General features: G+C 40.4%; 2 protein-coding genes across 10 annotated transcripts in view; one reads left to right on the top strand and one right to left on the bottom strand.

The window, feature by feature from the left end:
* The window catches only part of EPHA5 (EPH receptor A5), a 325,775-nt gene extending 308,240 nt beyond the window's left edge, over nt 1-17,535 (bottom strand). For 3 of the 8 annotated variants that reach the window (XM_055139429.1, XM_055139426.1, XM_055139431.1), the window contains exon 1: nt 16,470-17,534. In XM_055139429.1, the coding sequence (XP_054995404.1) occupies nt 16,470-16,641 (172 nt within the window). In that variant the 5' untranslated portion in view covers nt 16,642-17,534. Of the gene's footprint in view, nt 1-16,469 lie in introns of all 8 variants that reach the window. The other 5 variants (XM_055139434.1, XM_055139432.1, XM_055139433.1 and 2 more) reach the window with 3 other exon arrangements.
* On the top strand, nt 17,188-18,253 carry LOC129404913 (uncharacterized). 2 transcript variants are annotated; one of them, XM_055139437.1, is made up of 2 exons: nt 17,188-17,660; nt 18,116-18,253. In XM_055139437.1, the coding sequence occupies exons 1-2, from the start codon at nt 17,188-17,190 to the stop codon at nt 18,165-18,167; spliced, it is 525 nt and encodes a 174-aa protein (XP_054995412.1). In that variant the 3' UTR covers nt 18,168-18,253. The 2 variants fall into 2 exon arrangements, with proteins under 2 accessions (XP_054995412.1, XP_054995411.1); XM_055139436.1 differs by having other exon boundaries at nt 17,337-17,986.
* Nucleotides 18,254-18,948: the final 695 nt, after the last annotated feature.

Below are 18,948 nucleotides of genomic sequence, written 5' to 3' on the forward strand. Positions count from 1 at the left end.
GGATATGTCAGTGCATAAAACAGGAAGTATCTTATTGATTGTTCAAACTCTCTCTTGCTTGGCCCTGTGAGTAACACTATATGGAATTTATATTATCAGTGAAATAATCATTCTACACCCCCTGACTTTCATAGGGTATAATTATCTGAGTTAACATTTGGCACATATGCACATTTGGTCATACTTGAGTGCAGTCTTTAGCAATGTTATATGAAGTATTAATATATACTCCATAAGTTTAGTTATATCATTAATTCTACATCAAAAAATACTTAGACATTTTTCTTTGATGCTTCGGTATTTGCTTTTACACTTCTCTAACATTTCTTTGCACGGTATTATCTACTAATAGCATATATCACTTTCAAACTGAATGCATTCTCATTTTTATATTGTCCTTCATGATATGAATCGTATATAACATCTTTGGAGCAATTCACATACGGTCTCTAAGTATGATTAATAGTAACTTTAGAGTATCTTCTGTGCATGTTCTCACTCTGTGCATGACTAATACAATACAATAGGTAGCACAGAAGCTATTGTATAGCATCCCTGCATCATTTCTAAGTGCTCTATCTATATATATAGATTATATATTCATATGTTATATGTATTTATCTGAATATAAAACCATGATTTTTAAATGTTTCCAAAACATTTTTAAAAATCACATTAAAATCACTCACAGTGCTTTCTGAAAATGTAAACCCGCTGGAATTTTCTAAAGCCTGTGAAGCTAATATATACTCAGTAACTCCTAAGAGCCTGCACCATTGAGAATCCCCCAATACACAAGTAATTCTAATAGTCACTTAATATCAGTTAAACAATATTGGAACCAGTGGATGCCTGCTCAATATAGCAGATCTATATATTGCACAGTCGGTTTGTTGTAACATGTTGATCTGAAATAAAAATCTGGAAAAGCTAACCTGATCGCCCTATTGATAACACTGCATTGACTCAACTCCCAACCTCAGATCCCACTTAAAATTAATTTTATTCTAAATAAACTTTAACAGAAATAAAAAATTACCTATAATTAGTCTAAAATTACTGATACTCAGAGTCCAAACATGCAGATTTCCGTAGAACTTGCTTCAGTGAATTTGCTTTGGTAAAAAAATGTGATTCAGTAATTATTGTTGGGTCCAATAGGCTATATTCAATAATGCTTTGTGGTTATTCTGATGAAAAGCTCTTGGTTAGAAACTTTTGGATTAAAAAAATAAATTTTAATGCTTATTTTAATTTGTTTTTAGCTATATTTCTAGAAAGCTACAAGTAATGATCACAATCCAGTGATCTTTTATACATAGTCAATTTCACACTAAATTCACAATGCCCCCTGTGTGTAAGAGTGCCCCATAAGAACAGATGAAGGGGAAGTGGAGCTAAAAATGTCAAGAAACCCAGTAACTTTATTGTTATCTGCTCTCTATGTTGGGTTTCCGCAGGGATTTCTTTTTAATTTTTTTTTAACTGCTACCGAGCGTATCCAGCCAGCACGGAAGAGCCTGGCAAGCTCCCTGTGGCGTATTCGGTATGCCAAATACAATAACAATAACAATAACAGGTCCTATTCCCTTGACCCTGAAAGAGCCTCCAATCATTGGGAAAGATGAGTAAGAGAGGCTGCTAAAATCTCAGGGCTGGGAAGAATGGAGACATTAACTGGTGCCCGCTCGAGCAAATCGATGAACAATGGGATGACAGTGATATGGTGATACTGCTTAAAATAGTTTGAAAATCACTTTCAATATTGTTTTCTTGGTTTTCAACAATTACTTACATAAGAACCTATGAGATGAATATAATTTCTAGCAAATTTTGAAAATAGTTATAGTCTCTATGCCATTATTGAATACCCCAAACACAAACACCATTATGGCCAGCTTCTCCAAACCCCAGAGGAAAGAAGAAAAAAATTTTTTTTGACATTGGACTGATAGCATTTCTATCAAGAATTGAAATCTGTAGAACTAAAAGTTTAGAGCTAAGTTTTCTATTTAATAGCTTTAATATTGAATATGTGGCTTTTATAATGCCCAAAAGTAGAGAGAGAGTATGGGGAATTTTGTCTGCCATAGAGGCAGGGGGAGAGTGTGAAAGGGGGGGTATACCCGGGATATTGGTGGTGGGGAATGTGCACTGGTGGGGGAATGGTTGTTTGATCATTGTGAAATTGTAACCCGAACATGAAAGCTTATAACTATCTCATGGTGATTCAATAAAATTTAAAAAAAGAACATGTGGCTTTAATGTAAGGCTTCCCATGTCTCTAACCAGTATTTAAACTAGTATTGTTCTTCTTTATTTGATTTTTCTAATAAAATGTGATTTTGAAGGAAAATGCAATTTCTTTCTTGGAAGATAGTATGCATAAATAAAACATAAGTCAAAATACTAAGGTAAACGTCATGTGAATATAATATTTGAATCCTGATGTTCTTTAAGAGCTTCAGCATGAAGTATACTTGGTCCCTAGCCTGTTAATTTCTCGTATATAGCAGTGTAAGTTTCTTCATTTTGCCCATATTCTGTCTCTGTCAGAAAAATGAAATGGCAATATTCAATGTGTACGGTTATTATGAGAATTAAAGGAAAAGTTCTAAGTATTTATTAAAGGTAATACTCCTCATGCCGATGTGCATTACGATTTCTTCCATTTAGAGAAGAATCAGACTGAAGGATTATAACTGAGCAGTATACTATAGTAACTCCTGATATTTCTTATGTATTCTTTAAATATTTTTTATTGTATCACCTTGAAATACACATTTACCAAATTGTTCACGATCTGATTTCAGTCATCAGTGTTCAAACACCTGGTTCCATCATCAGTATACATTTCCCACCACCAACGTGCCCAGTTTCCCTCCCATCACACTCCCAACGGCTTGCATCATGGTAAGCACTTCTCTTGATCTTTTTCCTTGTGGGCATTATGGTTTGCAATACAGATCCTGAAACATTATTATATTTGTTGCTTTACTTATGTTCAGCACACAGTTCTTATCCAAAATGATCACTTCCAATTATCATTTTCATAGTGGTCCCTTCTCTATTAAAACTGCCCTCTCCCCCAGCACTTGAGACAGGCTTCCAACCATGGTTTCCCCTGGCCCAAGGATCTCCCTGGCCCTTGTTTCTACTCTCCTTGCATATAAGTCTCATACTATGTTTTTTTTTTCCATATCCCACGAATGAGTGCATGCATTCTATGTCTGTCCCTCTTCTGACTTAATTCAGTCATTGTGATACTCTCCAGGATAACGAAACTATGGTACATTTCTTATGCATTTTCTTTTTTTTTTTTTTTTTTTTGCTTTTTGGGTCACACCCAGCGATGCTCAGGGGTTACTCCTGGCTCTGCACTCAGGAATTACTCCTGGCAGTGCTTGGGGGACCATATGGGATGCCGGGGATCGAACCCGGGTCAGCCACGTGCAAGGCAAACGCCCTACCCACTGTGCTATCACTCCGGCCCCTCTTATGCATTTTCAAAGTTGAATTTATTACTGAGAAAAAAAATGAAGTACTACGGTTAGAATTAAGCACACACTAATATAGACTTTAAAAGACACTCGTCAATGCAAGTTAAACTTTCTTCTCTATCACCATTTTTGGGAGTGATGCTTAGGGTGACTGGATTTGGCAGTGTTCAAGTGACCCCAGATCTCTAATTGGGTCACCTGCTGGTTTTAAAAGGACTATGCCATGCTAGGGATTGATTTCAGGCCTATTGCATGAAAAGTATGATCTCCAGCGCAGTGAGCTAATTTTCTAGAACCTATAATAATATTTTTAATGTGAATTCTATTCATATAGTTGATGATATCCATTTCCCTGTTACTTTCCCTGTAATATTAAGAACTCCTACCAAGTTATAAATCGAAAGTGCTTCATAAAGTAAGTGACAGTTTAAAAAATCCAGGAATATAGACAAATGAAAGAGTAAATCCATCTCCTCCCAAGATATATAAATCATTAAGAAACATGTTTTTCATTGTTTTTCTAGAAGTAAAATTAGAGTTATGCTTAAGGTAGAAAACTCATTTTATGCTGACTTATAGAGGTTCAATCATATAAAATCTTAAAATTCATAAGAAATAAAGGACAGGAAAGTAGTAGTTAAGTCATAGAATAAACACAGGATATCTACTATTATCGTGTGATTTGCTAAGCCCAATAGAACTTTAGTTCTCTTTGATGCTTTAATAAATCTAAAATATTCTACTGCCAAAATCTTGCTATTAACTTGTTTTAGTTGGCAAATCTTACCATCTTTCCATTGGTGATTCTTCTGTTAAGGAAGATTACAATACAAGAGATTCTAAACTCAATTACTTATAGATTTAAGAGAAGAGCTATATTGGCTCCACCAGCAAAAGAGTAATGAGGTGAGAATGAGTAAAAGAGTGGCTAAAATTAGTGTCTTGGAAGAGAAAGGGACGACAGTATTCCAAGCAGTGCTCAAGGAGTCCAGGGGCCAGTCACAGTGATAGCTGGCCTGAGGGTGTGAAGATACTTGGGCCCTGCACTGTCAGAGATCACCAGGAACACTCAAAACACTCATTCTCCAGGGACATGCAGTGCCTAGCTTTGTACTTGGTCTGTTACATGAGCTTGCAGCTCTAACTGCTAAGCTATCTTCTCAGACCAAAACAGCAGTATCTTTAAGGAAGCAAAGAATGTACCTAAAAACATTCATTCATAGAAAATAACATAATATGAGACTGACACCCAAGGACAGCAGAGAAAAGAACCAGAAGATCACTCCATGTTTGGAAGCCTGCCTCACGTGCTGGGGGAGAAGGCAGCTAGGATAGAGAAGGGAGCACTAAGTCAATGATGTTTGGAGGAATCGTTTGGAAAGAGAGATGTGTGCTGAAAGTAGATAAAGGAACAAATGTGATAGCATCTTGGTATCTATATTGCAAACCATAATGCCAGAAAGTAGAGAGATTATGGGGGAAATTGTCTGCCATAGAGGAAGGGGGAGGGTTGGAATGGGGACAGGTTGTGGGGGAGACTGGGGACATTGGTGGTGGAAAATGTGCTCTGGTGAAGGGATGGGTGTTCAATCATTGTATGATGGGAACTCAAACATGAAAGCTTTGTAACTATATCTCATGGTGATTCAATAAATAAAAAATCATTCATTAAATAAAATTTATGGGACCCTGATTGATACTCCACAGGGAGTATCTGCCTTTGGGGATGTATATTTATTGAATTCAGGAACAGTTAAAGCTTTCTTCAACTGATGTGAAAATTTTTTTTTTAAATCTATTTCTAGTTTGGGGGGAATTGCTGTTGACAAACAATTTATACTCTTTCTAGAGAATTCTGAGTTGAGCAGATAACTTTTTCTTTTTCTCAGGCTAATCTTTACTTATTTAGAGCAACTTCTGTGCTGATCCAATAACAAAAATGTCCAAACAAGAAAAGCTCAATTCCAGCTCAGTGTGATATGTTGCATGCAAAGGAAGAATTGGCATAAAATCTTGGGGAAATTGGAAAAGGGTCTTATTGTTTTGACATGAGCAGAAAGATCCGGTTACCCAGGTAAAGGAAGGAGCTCAGATTCCCACTGAGCACCCAGAAACCAACTCTACTGAGAGCTGGTCTCCCTCACAGGGGCCTGGAGTGCAGAGGATTGAGGAAAGTGGCAGGAGGAAGGGCCAAAAGCAAATCACTGTGAGCTTTGTACTCAGACTCAAGGAGTTTAAATTTTATCCTGAGGGGACTGGAAAGTCATTGACAGGTTTACCCAGGGAGTAAACAAAGGCTCCTGGAGCAACTGCACAGAAGTCAAAGTGCTTTTCTTCTAGTATTTCCATTTATAATAAATACGAGACAGTACTCACTGACTAATATAGAAAATTAGACCTTGCTAAAATGTCAGAGTGCCAACCCACACTGTGTTTAGCACATGTAATACTTAACATTTACATAACGCTTACAGAGTACCAGAACTTTTACAAAGCACTTTCTTGTGTAAACTCACTTAATTGTTCCTACTTTAAACTATATTAGTATTCCTATTTTATAGACAAAAAAGCATAGGTGCAGAGAGGTTTTCTAGGTTGCCCAAGGTCACAGAACTGTACGTGGTTCGAAAATGCTTCAGTTCTTACCTGCTAGAGACTCCAAAGGGAGCACTAAGTACTAAGAAAATAATCCAGGATATATATATAGATAGATATATCTCTATATCTATATAGAGAGATATATCTATATATATACCTAAAATATAAAGATATAGATATATTGGATATATATATAGATATATATATATATTGGATATATATATATATATGTAAAAGTTTCTTGTTTCAGGTCCTCTCTCTGTTTATAACTATGCTTTGTCTAATTCATTCTATGGGCATGTTTATGAGAGTCTTGTGAAATAATGTAGGTTGGTATGTTTTCTATCTACAAAGCCTTTTGTAATATAAACTGCATAAGTATGATTATAAAATATTTAATATAAACCTGCATATATAGGAGAGGAAAGTACAAAGGTGCTGACTTTGATAGATGGTGAAAGGTGAACATGTTTTCCCCACTGCACTTTTCAGTACCATCACTTGTTATAAAAAGAACAGCCTAAAATACATATCATAAATTAAGATGGAGCCATATTTTTAAAATGTCTTCTACTCCCAGTAGAAGAGGGTAGTGTTGATAAGCAATAAACACCTCTTGCAGAGAGTTTAAATGGAATAAACAAAGTTAGGTCAAAATTATAGCCTGGGCTGTAGATTAATAATGGTTGTTTATAGGAAACTTACTATTTTTAAAAAGAAAAAGTAAACCAATATAAAAATGTAAAAAAAAAAATGAGGCATGAATTGGAGAAGAGGTAATGTGGAAAGAGATCTTTCCTTGAGCTGGACATGTGAGTGATAGAGGGTAAGAAAGGTAAGGAAATCTTATCATGGGTTAAATCGGACTATAAATGCCTAAGGATGTGTGGTTGGTACTCAGTATTTTGAGGGGAACCCAGAGAATGTGACTAGGAGAGCAAAATCCTGAGACCCCATGTGAATTTTTGAAGTAGTTTTACTATACTTCCCAGAGTCTGCAGTGTAAGCCCTTATTGGACTTATGAGAACAAATATGATTGGATATCTGGAATACTTAGTTCAGCAGTCTTCCCCAATATAAGAAAGTTTTTAAGAGCAGTGCTAGATAATCCTGCCTTAGCTTGAATGCAAGTTTCTAGCACTTTTGGATTTGTGCCTATGGATGTTAATGATTTTCTGCTTCATATCCCCCATGTGCAAGAGAGTAATAATAAATGACGATGATAAAAGTAGCAGTAATAGTAATAATGTGCTTTCTCTAGACTGTTCTGAGGAAAATGTCAATGTTTATATAAACGAGTTCTACCTACAGCTCACCATAATTCATTCATATGTGTTAACTGTCATAGTTGTGTATAGGCTTCTGCACCCATGAGCTAACATATCTTTCACAAGAAGGTCTAAATACAATATATTCTAAAATTCCTTTAATCTATGCTCACATATGTAAAAAAGTCTTCTCAGAATTAGATTAAAACTGCCTGTAAATATAAACATTCAATATTTTCTAAATGACCTTTCAAACTACAACTATAACTAAACAGATCAGAAAATTTTATACTTCAAACTAAAACAGAGGTGCTACCTTGAACTATAAAACTTTTGTTTCAATAATCTCCTAAGGAATTAGGTCTTCCTACAGCCTGTTTTCAGCATTATTTCATAATTTTAATAACCATCCATATAGAAAAGGTAAAATGAACAATATACCAAGCTAGAATTTTGGATTACATATCAGAAATATTTGAAACTCTGTCTTGATGCTGAGTTTAATAAAAAGATCTCACCTTTGTCAGGTAAATACATTCAGGAAAACTACATTCACAATCCGTAATCCTTGGAAAGCTGATATATGTCCTCGTATTGCCTAATCAAATCACATCATTAAATAATGAGGAAACCAGCAAAACTTAAGACAAAATTAGGACAACTTTGGTTATCCTAATTTAGTTGATTAGGCAAACTCTCTGGAATATTAGCATACGTAATTAATTTTGTTAGACTGTTTTTCCTGCCCCAGGTTTCCTTTAATCACTCAAGGTGAGGAAAATGATAAATTATGAATGTAAAATCATATCTCAAATAACATATGCTGGATATTCCTTTGAACAAAGAAATTATACTAGGAAAAATATATAAAAGTATAATTATTTTTACAACCACCCTATAAGTATGTATTATTCATTTGAGCTATGTAAAATCTGAAGTCACTTTTCTGGGAAGATAATTAAAACTAAATCTCAGGTTCTTCAATCACATGGGCCACTTCCACACCACTAAGGCACTGAGAAAATTCACTCATGCCATGTTTCTGTTATATCTGCAATAGTAAGATAATTTTGTATTCCTTTCTTAAGGAAGTGTGCTCACCTTCTATCACAAAACTGTATCCCAATGTTTTCCTAGAGCCTAACCCTTACCCTGTAAATGGGATATTAACATGTAAGTACTCTTCAGTGCTTTAATCTGTTGTACTTTCAGTGTTCTGCCAATTAGAAAGCTGTTTTTTTTTATTAGTTTGTAATCCACAATTATGTGCATATAGTAGTACAAATTACAGGTAAGTGAAGCAGAAAAAAAATAACTGAATGAGAGTCCACAGAATTTTGTTAGATGTAGTAACTGATGGACATCACCCAAGACAAAAAGAAAACACAAGACACGGTCACATTCCCTTACTTCCCGCAGAAGTGTGTTTGCAACCTTTGGTAGGAAACTGAGAACATTTCTATAGTGCATGGAGTCAAACTCTGAAGGGAGAAGGAGTCCATTGTCATCTTCCACAGCCTGGGCCCTCTGCCCAACCTGCCCCACACCAGAAGAGGGGAAAGCTGGACTTGGCTCTCTGAGACAGCTCCCGCTGTGCCCTCCACCGCTGAGCTGAGCTGCTGCCAGCAGGATCTACCTGCTGAGTTTGTCTTTTCACAGAGAAGACATTAACAAGCCTCCTGGAACAGGAAGGTACTGCCAGTGCTAAGTAAATAAGTGAGCTATCAAGGAAGAAACAGAAAAGTGACAGTGAAGCCTGGCAGTCTTACACTTCTGATCTATAAATTGCGTAAAAAATACATGACTTGGTTTGGAAAAAAAAATCTGCTCTGCTTTTCAGAACTGGGAGCCATGGTTTATTTAACATTGGACTGTATGTCTTCTCCTATTTGAAATTGCGACTTCCTCAGGGCTGTTGGCAAAAAACAGGTTATTTTGCCCTCTTACCTTCTCTGACTTGACATAAATGAATGCCTCACAGGGGAGAAGGGAGAAGGGACAGGAGACATAAAAAGTAAAGAGGGAAAGGAAGGGCAGGAGGGCAGACAGATGCGACAGATGAAAATTAGTGTGAAATGATTATGAGAAAAAGACCCTACCCATCCCTGAGTAAAAGAACAGACTGTATTTTCCCTAAGTCTTCCAATACTTAGCCAGGAATATGTTTCCAAGTAAGAACATTTTCTCACAAAGCATATGCAAAATATTTCAACCCTCAGGTTTTGGCTTTTGTTTTCTCTTTTCCTTTCTTTCTTTTTTTTTTTTTTTTTTGCCAGAATCATTTACTTAACAGAATGATGGGCCCACTTTAGCTAGAACAGAAGACATTTGTGATAGATGGAGAAGACGGCCTGGGCAATAGTCCAGCAGCAAAAACAGAATTAGAATCATCACAGACACTTTCATCTCAATTATGTAATCTGCAGGGTGTCTAACGACACAAGTATTTGGCATGACTCAACAAAATACTACATCTCAGTGAGAAATCGGAGGAAAAAAATGGGCAAAGTACAATGAACTGAAAGGTGTTTTTTTTTTAATTCGATGGATTTTTCAATCATCAGCAAATATAAACTTAGGATGTGTTTATACACATGGAGACATAGCTACGTTTTTTAAAAAAAATAATATTTAAAAATAAGAACACCACTTTTATTAATACTAAGTTTATGATAACACTACCTTGGCATTCCTACCCATTCTTTCTCCTAACCTCATCAGAGTCCTTGCCAAAAAGAACACCAACATTCAGCCAAATTACTGCACTTCGCTTAATAAACACAGAAAAAAGCAATAAATATTGTGTCCCAGAGACAGAGAAAAATAAATGCACAATCTAGAATCAGATATTGAAAAAAGTTTCACATGTTCAATAGTAGTTTACAAAATAACAAGAATTATATGAAGCATATAACATAAGCTGAAAAGAAATCAGATTGTTGATTCTATAGAAAAATTGAGCTAAGATAAAGTTTAATTATGAACAGCATCTACAGATTTTATTATTAATCTTGAATAAAATGTGCATTGTTTTAAAAATGTTTCGAATTTTCTTATAATATAAAAGACTCAATAGTTTCTTTAAATCCAGAAGACCCTAAAAGAACTTAACAGTTATAAAAATATTAAATGGCTGTGAATAAATGTCATACTTAACCACGAGGGTTTAAATACTTCTAGTGGTGCAACAACTACATTACAGCTTCATGACTTTGTAGTACATGAACTGCTCAGTTAATTGATAAAAACTCTGAGATAAAATTTCTAAGGACAAATAAAGAGCAAACATAAATTACCACATCTGACATAATTCAAATTCCTACACAGTTTACACTTTGTTCTTTTCTTTTCATGTTTTACTTCATATCAGGTAGAACTGTTTAAGTTGGTAGCAAACAAAGTTAATGGAGAATTTTTAAATATCTCTCAAAAATTAATTTAACCAAATCAAGTTTTAAATTATTAAAGTGTTTTAATTGTTATTATAATGTGACTTTTAAGTTAAGCCATTTCATGACTTTTATGTCATATGAAAAAAATTCTTATATGTAAAATCTACAGAGCAGAAAGATATAAATTCCAATCCTTTTACTATTCTTGTGTAAATATTTGAAACTTAACTTATAAATACCTACTTCATAGTACAATTTATGGCATTTATATTCTTGCCATTTCAAGGAATGTTCTTCATAATATCTTTTATATTTTAATAAATTTATTATCAAAAATGAAGTGCTATCCAAAATTTGGTTTTAAAATTATTCTTGTTCAAAAGAAAAAAATTGCCTTGTCCAAGTACTAAAAAATCACTAACTTAAGAACAACTTTCTGGTGAGAAATTAAAACTAAAAACTGAAGAGCAATACAAAATAAAGGGAGACTTCCCATGTACTAAGAATAATTGTTTGGAAGCTCAAACCCAACATTTTTATAAAAACTATTTATATGTCAAAGGAAATAGTTTAATGGAACTAATAATACAAAAAATACTTCACAGCACATAACTGTGAAATCTTTACTAGTGCTATACAGTGATTTTTAAAAAAGAGGTAAGATTACAGCAGAGATTTTCCTAATATTTATATTTTATGTCAAATGCATCTCACCATGAATAAACCCATTTTATTTTTAACAGATAGATTAAACGCTTTGTAAAATATGTGAACCATTTCAAAAATATGTGAACCATTTCCATCTGTATTTACCTTTAAACTCATTTTATATTTTATCTACCTCTAAACAGATTTGAGAGAAACCTAAGTGTATCACCTAGCCTGAGATGGAACATATAATGATGGTTTTAATGTCAATTAAAAACTTATTAGGTATGTCTATGTAAACATTAGACTAAGACTACTTTGAAAAAATTCCTAACCAAGCAACTTACTATATATATACTTTAAGCTATAGATGTGTATGTGTATATATAAATCGATCACTTGTATCACTTGTAATCACTTGATTTATATATAATCTATAGATGTGTATATGTATATATAAATCTATAAAATAATTTAGTATGTTGTTACCCAGAAAAGCATAACAATAAGACTTATTCTGCTCTTATAGCTATAGCTACATACATGCTCCCTAGATATAGTAGAATAGGAACAATCATTTTAAATGTCAGAAGTAACATTAGTTTGTCAGTTTCCATATTCTCTTTAGAGTCAGAACGTAGTCTGAAAGGAAAGCATATATAAATTATACAAGTCTGGAGAGTCAAGCAGTTCACTTTTGATACTTTATGAAAATGACTGTAAACTGTTTTAAGATTGATAGAAAATCCATAATCACCTGTAAAAATTTAAGCATTTCTTTTAAGTTCAAACTACTTACTGTATTTTCTAATTTAAATTTTAAAAATAATGCATAAGGAGTTGTAAATATTTTTATGCTTATTGCTGGAAGATATGAACAGTCCATTTTCCTTTCTTAAAATATTAAATTTTCTTTATAAAAGGAATATATATAGTTATTGATATAGTCACATACATTATAGCTTATATTAAAGTCAAAGGGACAGGTTTCTTCCAAATTAAAGAGAAATGAATTAATCTTATATGTAAATATATATGTATATTTAAAAAAACACCCCAGTAAGAGTTTTAAGTGGTCAAGTCAATCAACAAAAATACAGAGAAAATTGCAAAAGCACAGCCATATTTAAATAGTAAGAGTATTGAATAAAGTCAGTATTTAATTAGTTTGGGGATGTCTAATAATAGCTATCATCTCATTTTGATGTTTTACAAATATTTTAAGTGATTACTTTTTGTAAAGCAATGTATTGATAATATAAATAATGATGATAAGTTTATAAGCACAAAAATTGAACCCTCTTCCTATGCCATTTATATCCTATATGGACTAGTAAAATACCAAATTAAGACTATCTATCTACAAGGGATGCTATTGCAAGAACATTTTCAAAGAAAAATTTTTCCTGGCAAGTGCGGAAACTGTTCAGCCACTACTCATATATGAGTGAAGAAATCCTTCCACCTGCCCTACTAACAAGATCTTTGGCCACCTCAAAACAGCACAAACATCCAAAATTCAACCCTCTTTTCCCCCTCTCAAGGTTTATAAAGAAAAATGTCAAACATCTTTGTTGCCATATTTAATTTCAACAATCTATGATTCAAATAGGGCAATGGTTCTCTTTCTGTGTGTTCAGTAGTGTCCTGTTGAGGCAGTGATTTTACTGTCTCTTTTCTGTGGGGTCCTGCTGCTTTCTCTAAAAGGAAATGAATTACTACAGGATGACAAGGTCACAAAACAAAGCCATTTAGTTTTACAAATCTATTATGTCATCTAATCTGTTTTATGGGCCTTGTCCTATTATAAACCAAGAGAAACCACCTCCCCAAAACTTGCTCCCTTTTCTTCCTTGGCAGTGAAACCAGCTACAATTTTATGATTAAACAAAGAGCAGAGTTCCAATTTCCCCCCTTATGTGAGTTGTATGTTGCTTTTCTTTTTTCCTCCAGTACCCCCCATTCCACTTTCTTCAAACACACAAAATGTTCAGCAACAAGAAACTGGACTTTCCACATATAAAGTGCTGACAACTGTCAGAAGCACTTTACTGGTACATTACTGACTGTAGCTTCAATGAATTAAGCTTGATTCACTGCGGGTGAATCATTTTCAATGCAGAGCTATTCAGCAGTAATTGGCCAAGAATCCCTGCTGTGAAAAGCACTTGTCAAATAATGCTTGTTTACAAATATATCTCCAGACAGCAAAAAGTGGCAGTTACTGAATAAGTTCAGGGCCACCTCCAATATTCATAACAGTGGACACAAGCCCTTTTTGCATTAACTCTATTGAAAGGTTTCATTTATTGATATACTTGTTCATATCTATGCTCATATGTACTCATATCTGGACAGTCTTAGATAATTTCTTGCTAAATATACCTTCATCATTTTATAAAAAATAAGTTCAAACGCCCTTCCACTTGTGTTTTATGCCTAATGAATACACTAAGACAAAATGTTAACCTTAGGATTGATATCTAAGTGTTCAAGCTGAAGACGATTTTCTTCTTTTTGTCTATTATCCAATCTATTATGCCATTAACTTCATGTCTATCCAAACTTATGGGTTTTATTGCTTTTGGCAAATCAATCTGCTTATTTATGTCTACCAAAGTTAAATTTAAAAAATAAAGTACTAGAACACCAACTATAAATGTAAAATCAGATTTAATCCTTCCTTTCTCTCTCATATAATAGAAGCATTCATATCACACACATATTATAAAGCCTATAAGTACAATATGGCCAGGGATATCACTAAGCATCTAAAGAAGCTGCAAAAAGCAAAGTACACTCCAGCAAGTTTTTAATTAATTTAGTGTGTATCTGAACTCTTTTTCCCTCTGACCTTTTAAAGTCCCTCCAGAAACAAAAATTCCAGGTTGTATCCATAAATAAACAAACAAATAAGTAAATCAATCGACTCCTGTTATAAATAGTTTGAGGCTGCTGGATTCATACCAGCACTACCATGGAGAAACGAAGAGCACACAAACTGTATAGACCAGAAATAAAGATAGGAGAAGATGATCATGGAAAGAGGAAAAACTATATTGGTCAGAGAGTGGATGAATGAGACGTTTCAGTAGTAAGATTTCTGTTTTCAATTACAAGACAGTGATTTGCTACAAAAAAACGTACCGCCAAAGACTAGAAAGGCTTGTGCTTTTATGACCTTTAGAGCACTGGGTGTTGAAGTACTAATTTGTGGTTCAATCCCTACACACTCTCCATCTCACTGTAGTCCAAGTTTTGCCTCGTTCCACTAGCTGGAGTAAGGATGCGCCAACCTGTGGGAGCTGTTGGATTGATTGTAAAGCAGCTACCGTCCTTCCACAGAATCCCTGCTTAAAAGCGCCTTAGGAGACCAGAGCTACTCCCTAACACTTCCTTCTGCCCATCCCTCTCTGCATGCACCTGGCCCGGGTTTCCACCCAGAGCCCCTCCCCCAGTTCATTTCTTCCCTTTCTCTAACCAAAGCGACTGCTCCCTTGGAGCTTTCCTCAAGATTTTTCCCTGGGGGGAAGGGGGATGGGGAGCGAGCGGGGGGGGGGGGGGCGGGGGGAGAGGAGGATGAAATTAGGGGCACGACCACCGGATGGGTGACATCATCAGTGACTCTGACTCCAAGCCAGGACGGAACAGTTAAAAGACGTCTAACCTGACTATTGATCCTCCTACCCCTAACATCCTGGAATAGACCCCGAGCTGTTCCCTAGGAACCGGCGGGCTGGAGAGACCCAGACACACTTTCCCAACTTCCTGGGAGAGAAAGGCAACCCGCTGGCTGGGAGATGGAACGCAAGTGTGTGGACCCGCTGGCCGGCCAGTCACCTATAACCCTGACATAGGTGTTGTTTTTTTTTTCCCCAACGTGGGGCTTTTCCGCCTTAAGCTGGTGAGGTGCGGTGGGGCTCCCCCTCGCCCGGCTTCCGCGGGGTTCCCGGGAAAGTGTCGGCGCGGGGCAGCGTCTCACCCTCCCTCCCTCTGAGCGAGCCCGCGAGTCACGAGGACACGCACGACTCGGCCGCCTCTGCTCCATCACTCGGGGCCGGCGTCCGCGGCCCCGACAGCGCAGGGCGTTTGGCTGCGTCCTGAAGGGCGTGTGCCTCCCCGGTGGCAGCCGGAGCCCCAGCCCCCCCAAACCCGCAGCCCTGCAGCCCCGGGGCCGTGCTCGGGGCCCTTTCCCGGCCTCCGGGGCTGCGAGCGAGGCGGCCGCAGGCCGAGCTCAGGCTCCCGCTGCAGGTGCCGCTCGCGCGCTGCACGCGGACTCGGGAGTGGGGAGGAGGACTTGGGGGGGGCGGGGGGAGCCCGGGAGCCCCGGGAGCCCGCGCCCCGCTGCAGCGGGGGGTCCTTTCCTCCCGAAAACGCTTGCCGGCTGGCCCCTCGTGGGTGTCCAGGGCAACTTCGCAGCGGCGACCCTCGCCCCCACCTCGGTCTCTCGCCGCACCCCACCTTCCCGCCTTCCCGCACTTGATCCCCGGCGTTATCCTCGCACCCTCCAAAGTGAAGGTGCACCCTCAGATACGGGGCGCTTCCTGCCCTTCGTCATCCTCCTCTCTCGAGAAATAATAGCTCCTGCCACCCAGTCCCCAAAATAGAAGCGGCGGCTGCCCTAAATAACAGCTCCCGGAAGGCACTTTGCCCCCCCAAAACACAAGCAAGCATGCGGCCACCGCCACGGCAGCGATTCCCACCAGCTGCTCCGAGTAACGGTTTGCACAAGTCCCCGAGGCGCCCGGGAGCCTCCCGGGGCTCGCCCCCCAACACTTCCCACTCCCCGCACCCCGAAATGCCACTTCCCTCCCAAGCGTACTCCCCGCTGCCCCGGGCCGCGCCCCACGCCTGGGAGGCGGTCTGGACCCTCCTTGTCCCCAGGCTTGGAAGTTGCCACCCCCGGGCAGCCCGCCGGGGGCTCGTGTCAAACAATGCCACGGGCGAGCGCGAGAGGCCGCGGGGAGCACTCGGGGTCCGGCACGCGCCCGCTGCTCCCAGGCCCCGCCTCGCCCCTGCGCCCCCGGGCCGCCGCCGTCCCCACCCCTCCCCGCCGCGCTACCTTCGTTGCTGGGGCTGGCCAGGAGGGTCCGGAGCGCGGCGCACAGCAGCAGGCACGTCCAGAGCGGGGCCCGGCGAGGTGCGGGGTAGCAGCCGGCCAGGGACGCCGCAGCGCGGCGGGAGCCGCCCGGGAGCCGCCGGCGTCCTGCACCCCGGGGCCCAGAGCCCCGCATCTTGCCGCCGCCGCCGCCGCTGCTCCGTGCGGTTCAGTCCACCACTCCGGCCTGGCGTGGAGGGCCGAGGGAGGGATGCTCGCGGCTCCTCCGCCTTCTCAACCACCCGCCGGGATGTGTGTGTGTGTGTGTGTGTGTGTGTGTGTGTGTGTGTGTGTGTGTGTGTTTGGGGAGGCGGGGGTGTCCCCCAAATGCTGGGAAGCGGCGATCCTCGAAAGGGCTGAAGTTTGCCTCCGCCTGGGCTCTCCGCGCTGCTCCACGGGGGTCCCCGACAGCGCGAGTTCGGGCGGCTGAAGCAGTTCCCCGCTGGGCTCCCGGGGAGATCGGGAAGGTCCCGCCTTCAGTTCTTTCGCCTTGGAGGACTTTTTTTTTTTTTTTTTTTTTTTTTTATCCCCCCAGCCCTGAAGAGGAAGGTCTTTGCAATGCCCCCGGGAGGGGAGGATCAGGGCTCCGGGTCCGTCTTCAGCGCTCAAGTGGACGTGGGTACGGAAGCCAAGTCATCTGAAGTCCCGAAGAAATCCTCAGTGAGACGGGGAGAGAAGCAGGATGCTCGGGGAGGAAGGGAAAGGGATGGAGAGAGAAGCCCCGGGAGGGGCGAGCTGGCGAGGTGAGAGAAGGAAGCCAGAAAATCCGGAGAGTTCAAAGAGCGCGGCGGGAGCCCGCGGCGGCGGGCCGGGGGCCGGTGCCCGGGAGGGATGGGCGGCCGCTGGGCGGACGGGAGCGCGGACCCGGGCGGGCGGCGGAGGCCGGCGGCGGCGGCGGCGGCGGTTCCCGCGGCTCGGAGAGGCGGCGGCGAAGGCGACGCGGAAACTGCACCGCCACGGCGCGCTCCTGCTGTGTCTGGAGCTCCGGCGTCTCCTCTGCCTCGGGGCTGTGCGCCTCCCACCCGCCACCCTCCTCCTCCTCCTCCTCCTCCTCCTCCTCCTGCTCCTGCTCCTGCTCCTGCTCCTGCTCCTGCTCCTGCTCCCGCCCGCGCCCCCGCTCGCCGCGGCTCGCAGCCTCGCCCGGGAGCAGCTACTGTAAGTGTGAGTTGCTTAGACGAAGTCACACCCCCACGGAGGGAAGTGATCGCGACGCGGCCGCAGCGAGCGTTGCCAAGCGCTATCCCGGAGAAGCGGCGGCGTCTGCCTCTCGGGGTAACTAACGAGGGCGACGAATCCTCCCGACCAACGCGGGCCGCGACCCGCCGCCGGGGCGCCCGCGAGGTGCCCGGGAAATCGGCTCAGCAAAGCCCTAGGAGGAGGAGCTGGTCCCTTCGGCCTCGGCGGAGAGCCCGCTGCCCATCACCGGCTCGCAGCATCCACAGCCCCTGTCGTCACACCGTCACGCATTCGCAGCGTGTGCTGTGCGGATCCGTGGCTAGTTTCTTAAACACCCCCCCCCGCCACCGCACCCACCCACCCACCCACCCATCCACCCCTCACCCCACCCCCAGCTCCCGCACGCGGATGCTGACCCTTGTCTTTTCTTTCAGGACTTTGGAGGCTTGGGATGGAATGATTAGTCAACGCGTGCTTGCGGAGTAAATTGTAGACTTTCTAAACATGGAGATGGCAGGGCTGATTGAAATTCCAGTCAAGGAATGTGACTTTTGATACTTGCAGTGCGCCAGGTACTTGAGAATACGGTGGTTTCTTTCGTTCATTTCATTGATAGGATGTTTGCCGAGCTGGGAATTTGTCCCGTGGCAGATCCTGTGGTTAATGTCAGTGAAATTAACACAGGTTCAAGAATTTCAGGATGGGAGATGATGTATTTAAATGACGTGCCCAGCTGAATTGAAATTTCCAAGTAAATTAAGACAAAACAGTTTGAGGCATTTGACTATACTCATGCCTTCTTTGCTTTTTTTTTACCCCGCATTTTCTCTTCCATTCTCTAGAAACAACTGAAGGGCAATATTAGTCACACTGGATGTTTAAAATGACTGACAAAAACGCGTCTGAGAAAAATGCTGTTGTTCTTTTTCTTTCTTCCTTTTTTTTTTTTTTTTTTAAGAAAAAAGGTATGCTCTTGAAATGGTGCATTCAACCACTGTAAGGATTCAGCTTGCAGTCACTCCTAAGAAAGGTGAGTCTACTCACCAGCTTTGACATCAGGAGCTTTGTTTTGTCTTCACAACAAATTTCCCATCCTCTCTAGTTGATGGCATTTGTTTTTTGTTCAAATATTTGCAATAAAGATAAAAGAATAAAGCAGCAGTGATGCAATTTTGAAAAGAGGTAGAAGCTCATCTTTGATTTTTTTTTCCCTGAAATGTTTTGGCATCAGAAATCTAAAAGCAGCTTCTTGCTATTATAATGTGCT

The sequence above is a fragment of the Sorex araneus genome, chromosome 5 (assembly GCF_027595985.1).
Source record: "Sorex araneus isolate mSorAra2 chromosome 5, mSorAra2.pri, whole genome shotgun sequence".
NCBI lineage: Eukaryota > Metazoa > Chordata > Mammalia > Eulipotyphla > Soricidae > Sorex > Sorex araneus.

What these genes read in the sequence shown, in the direction of transcription:
- LOC129404913 (XM_055139436.1), top strand. Translation starts at nt 17,337, where the DNA reads ATGGGCGGCCGCTGGGCGGACGGGAGCGCGGACCCGGGCGGGCGGCGG. An exon ending in ACGCATTCGCAGCGTGTGCT is followed by an intron (nt 17,987 to 18,115) that starts GTGCGGATCCGT and finishes CTTTTCTTTCAG; the next exon opens with GACTTTGGAGGCTTGGGATG.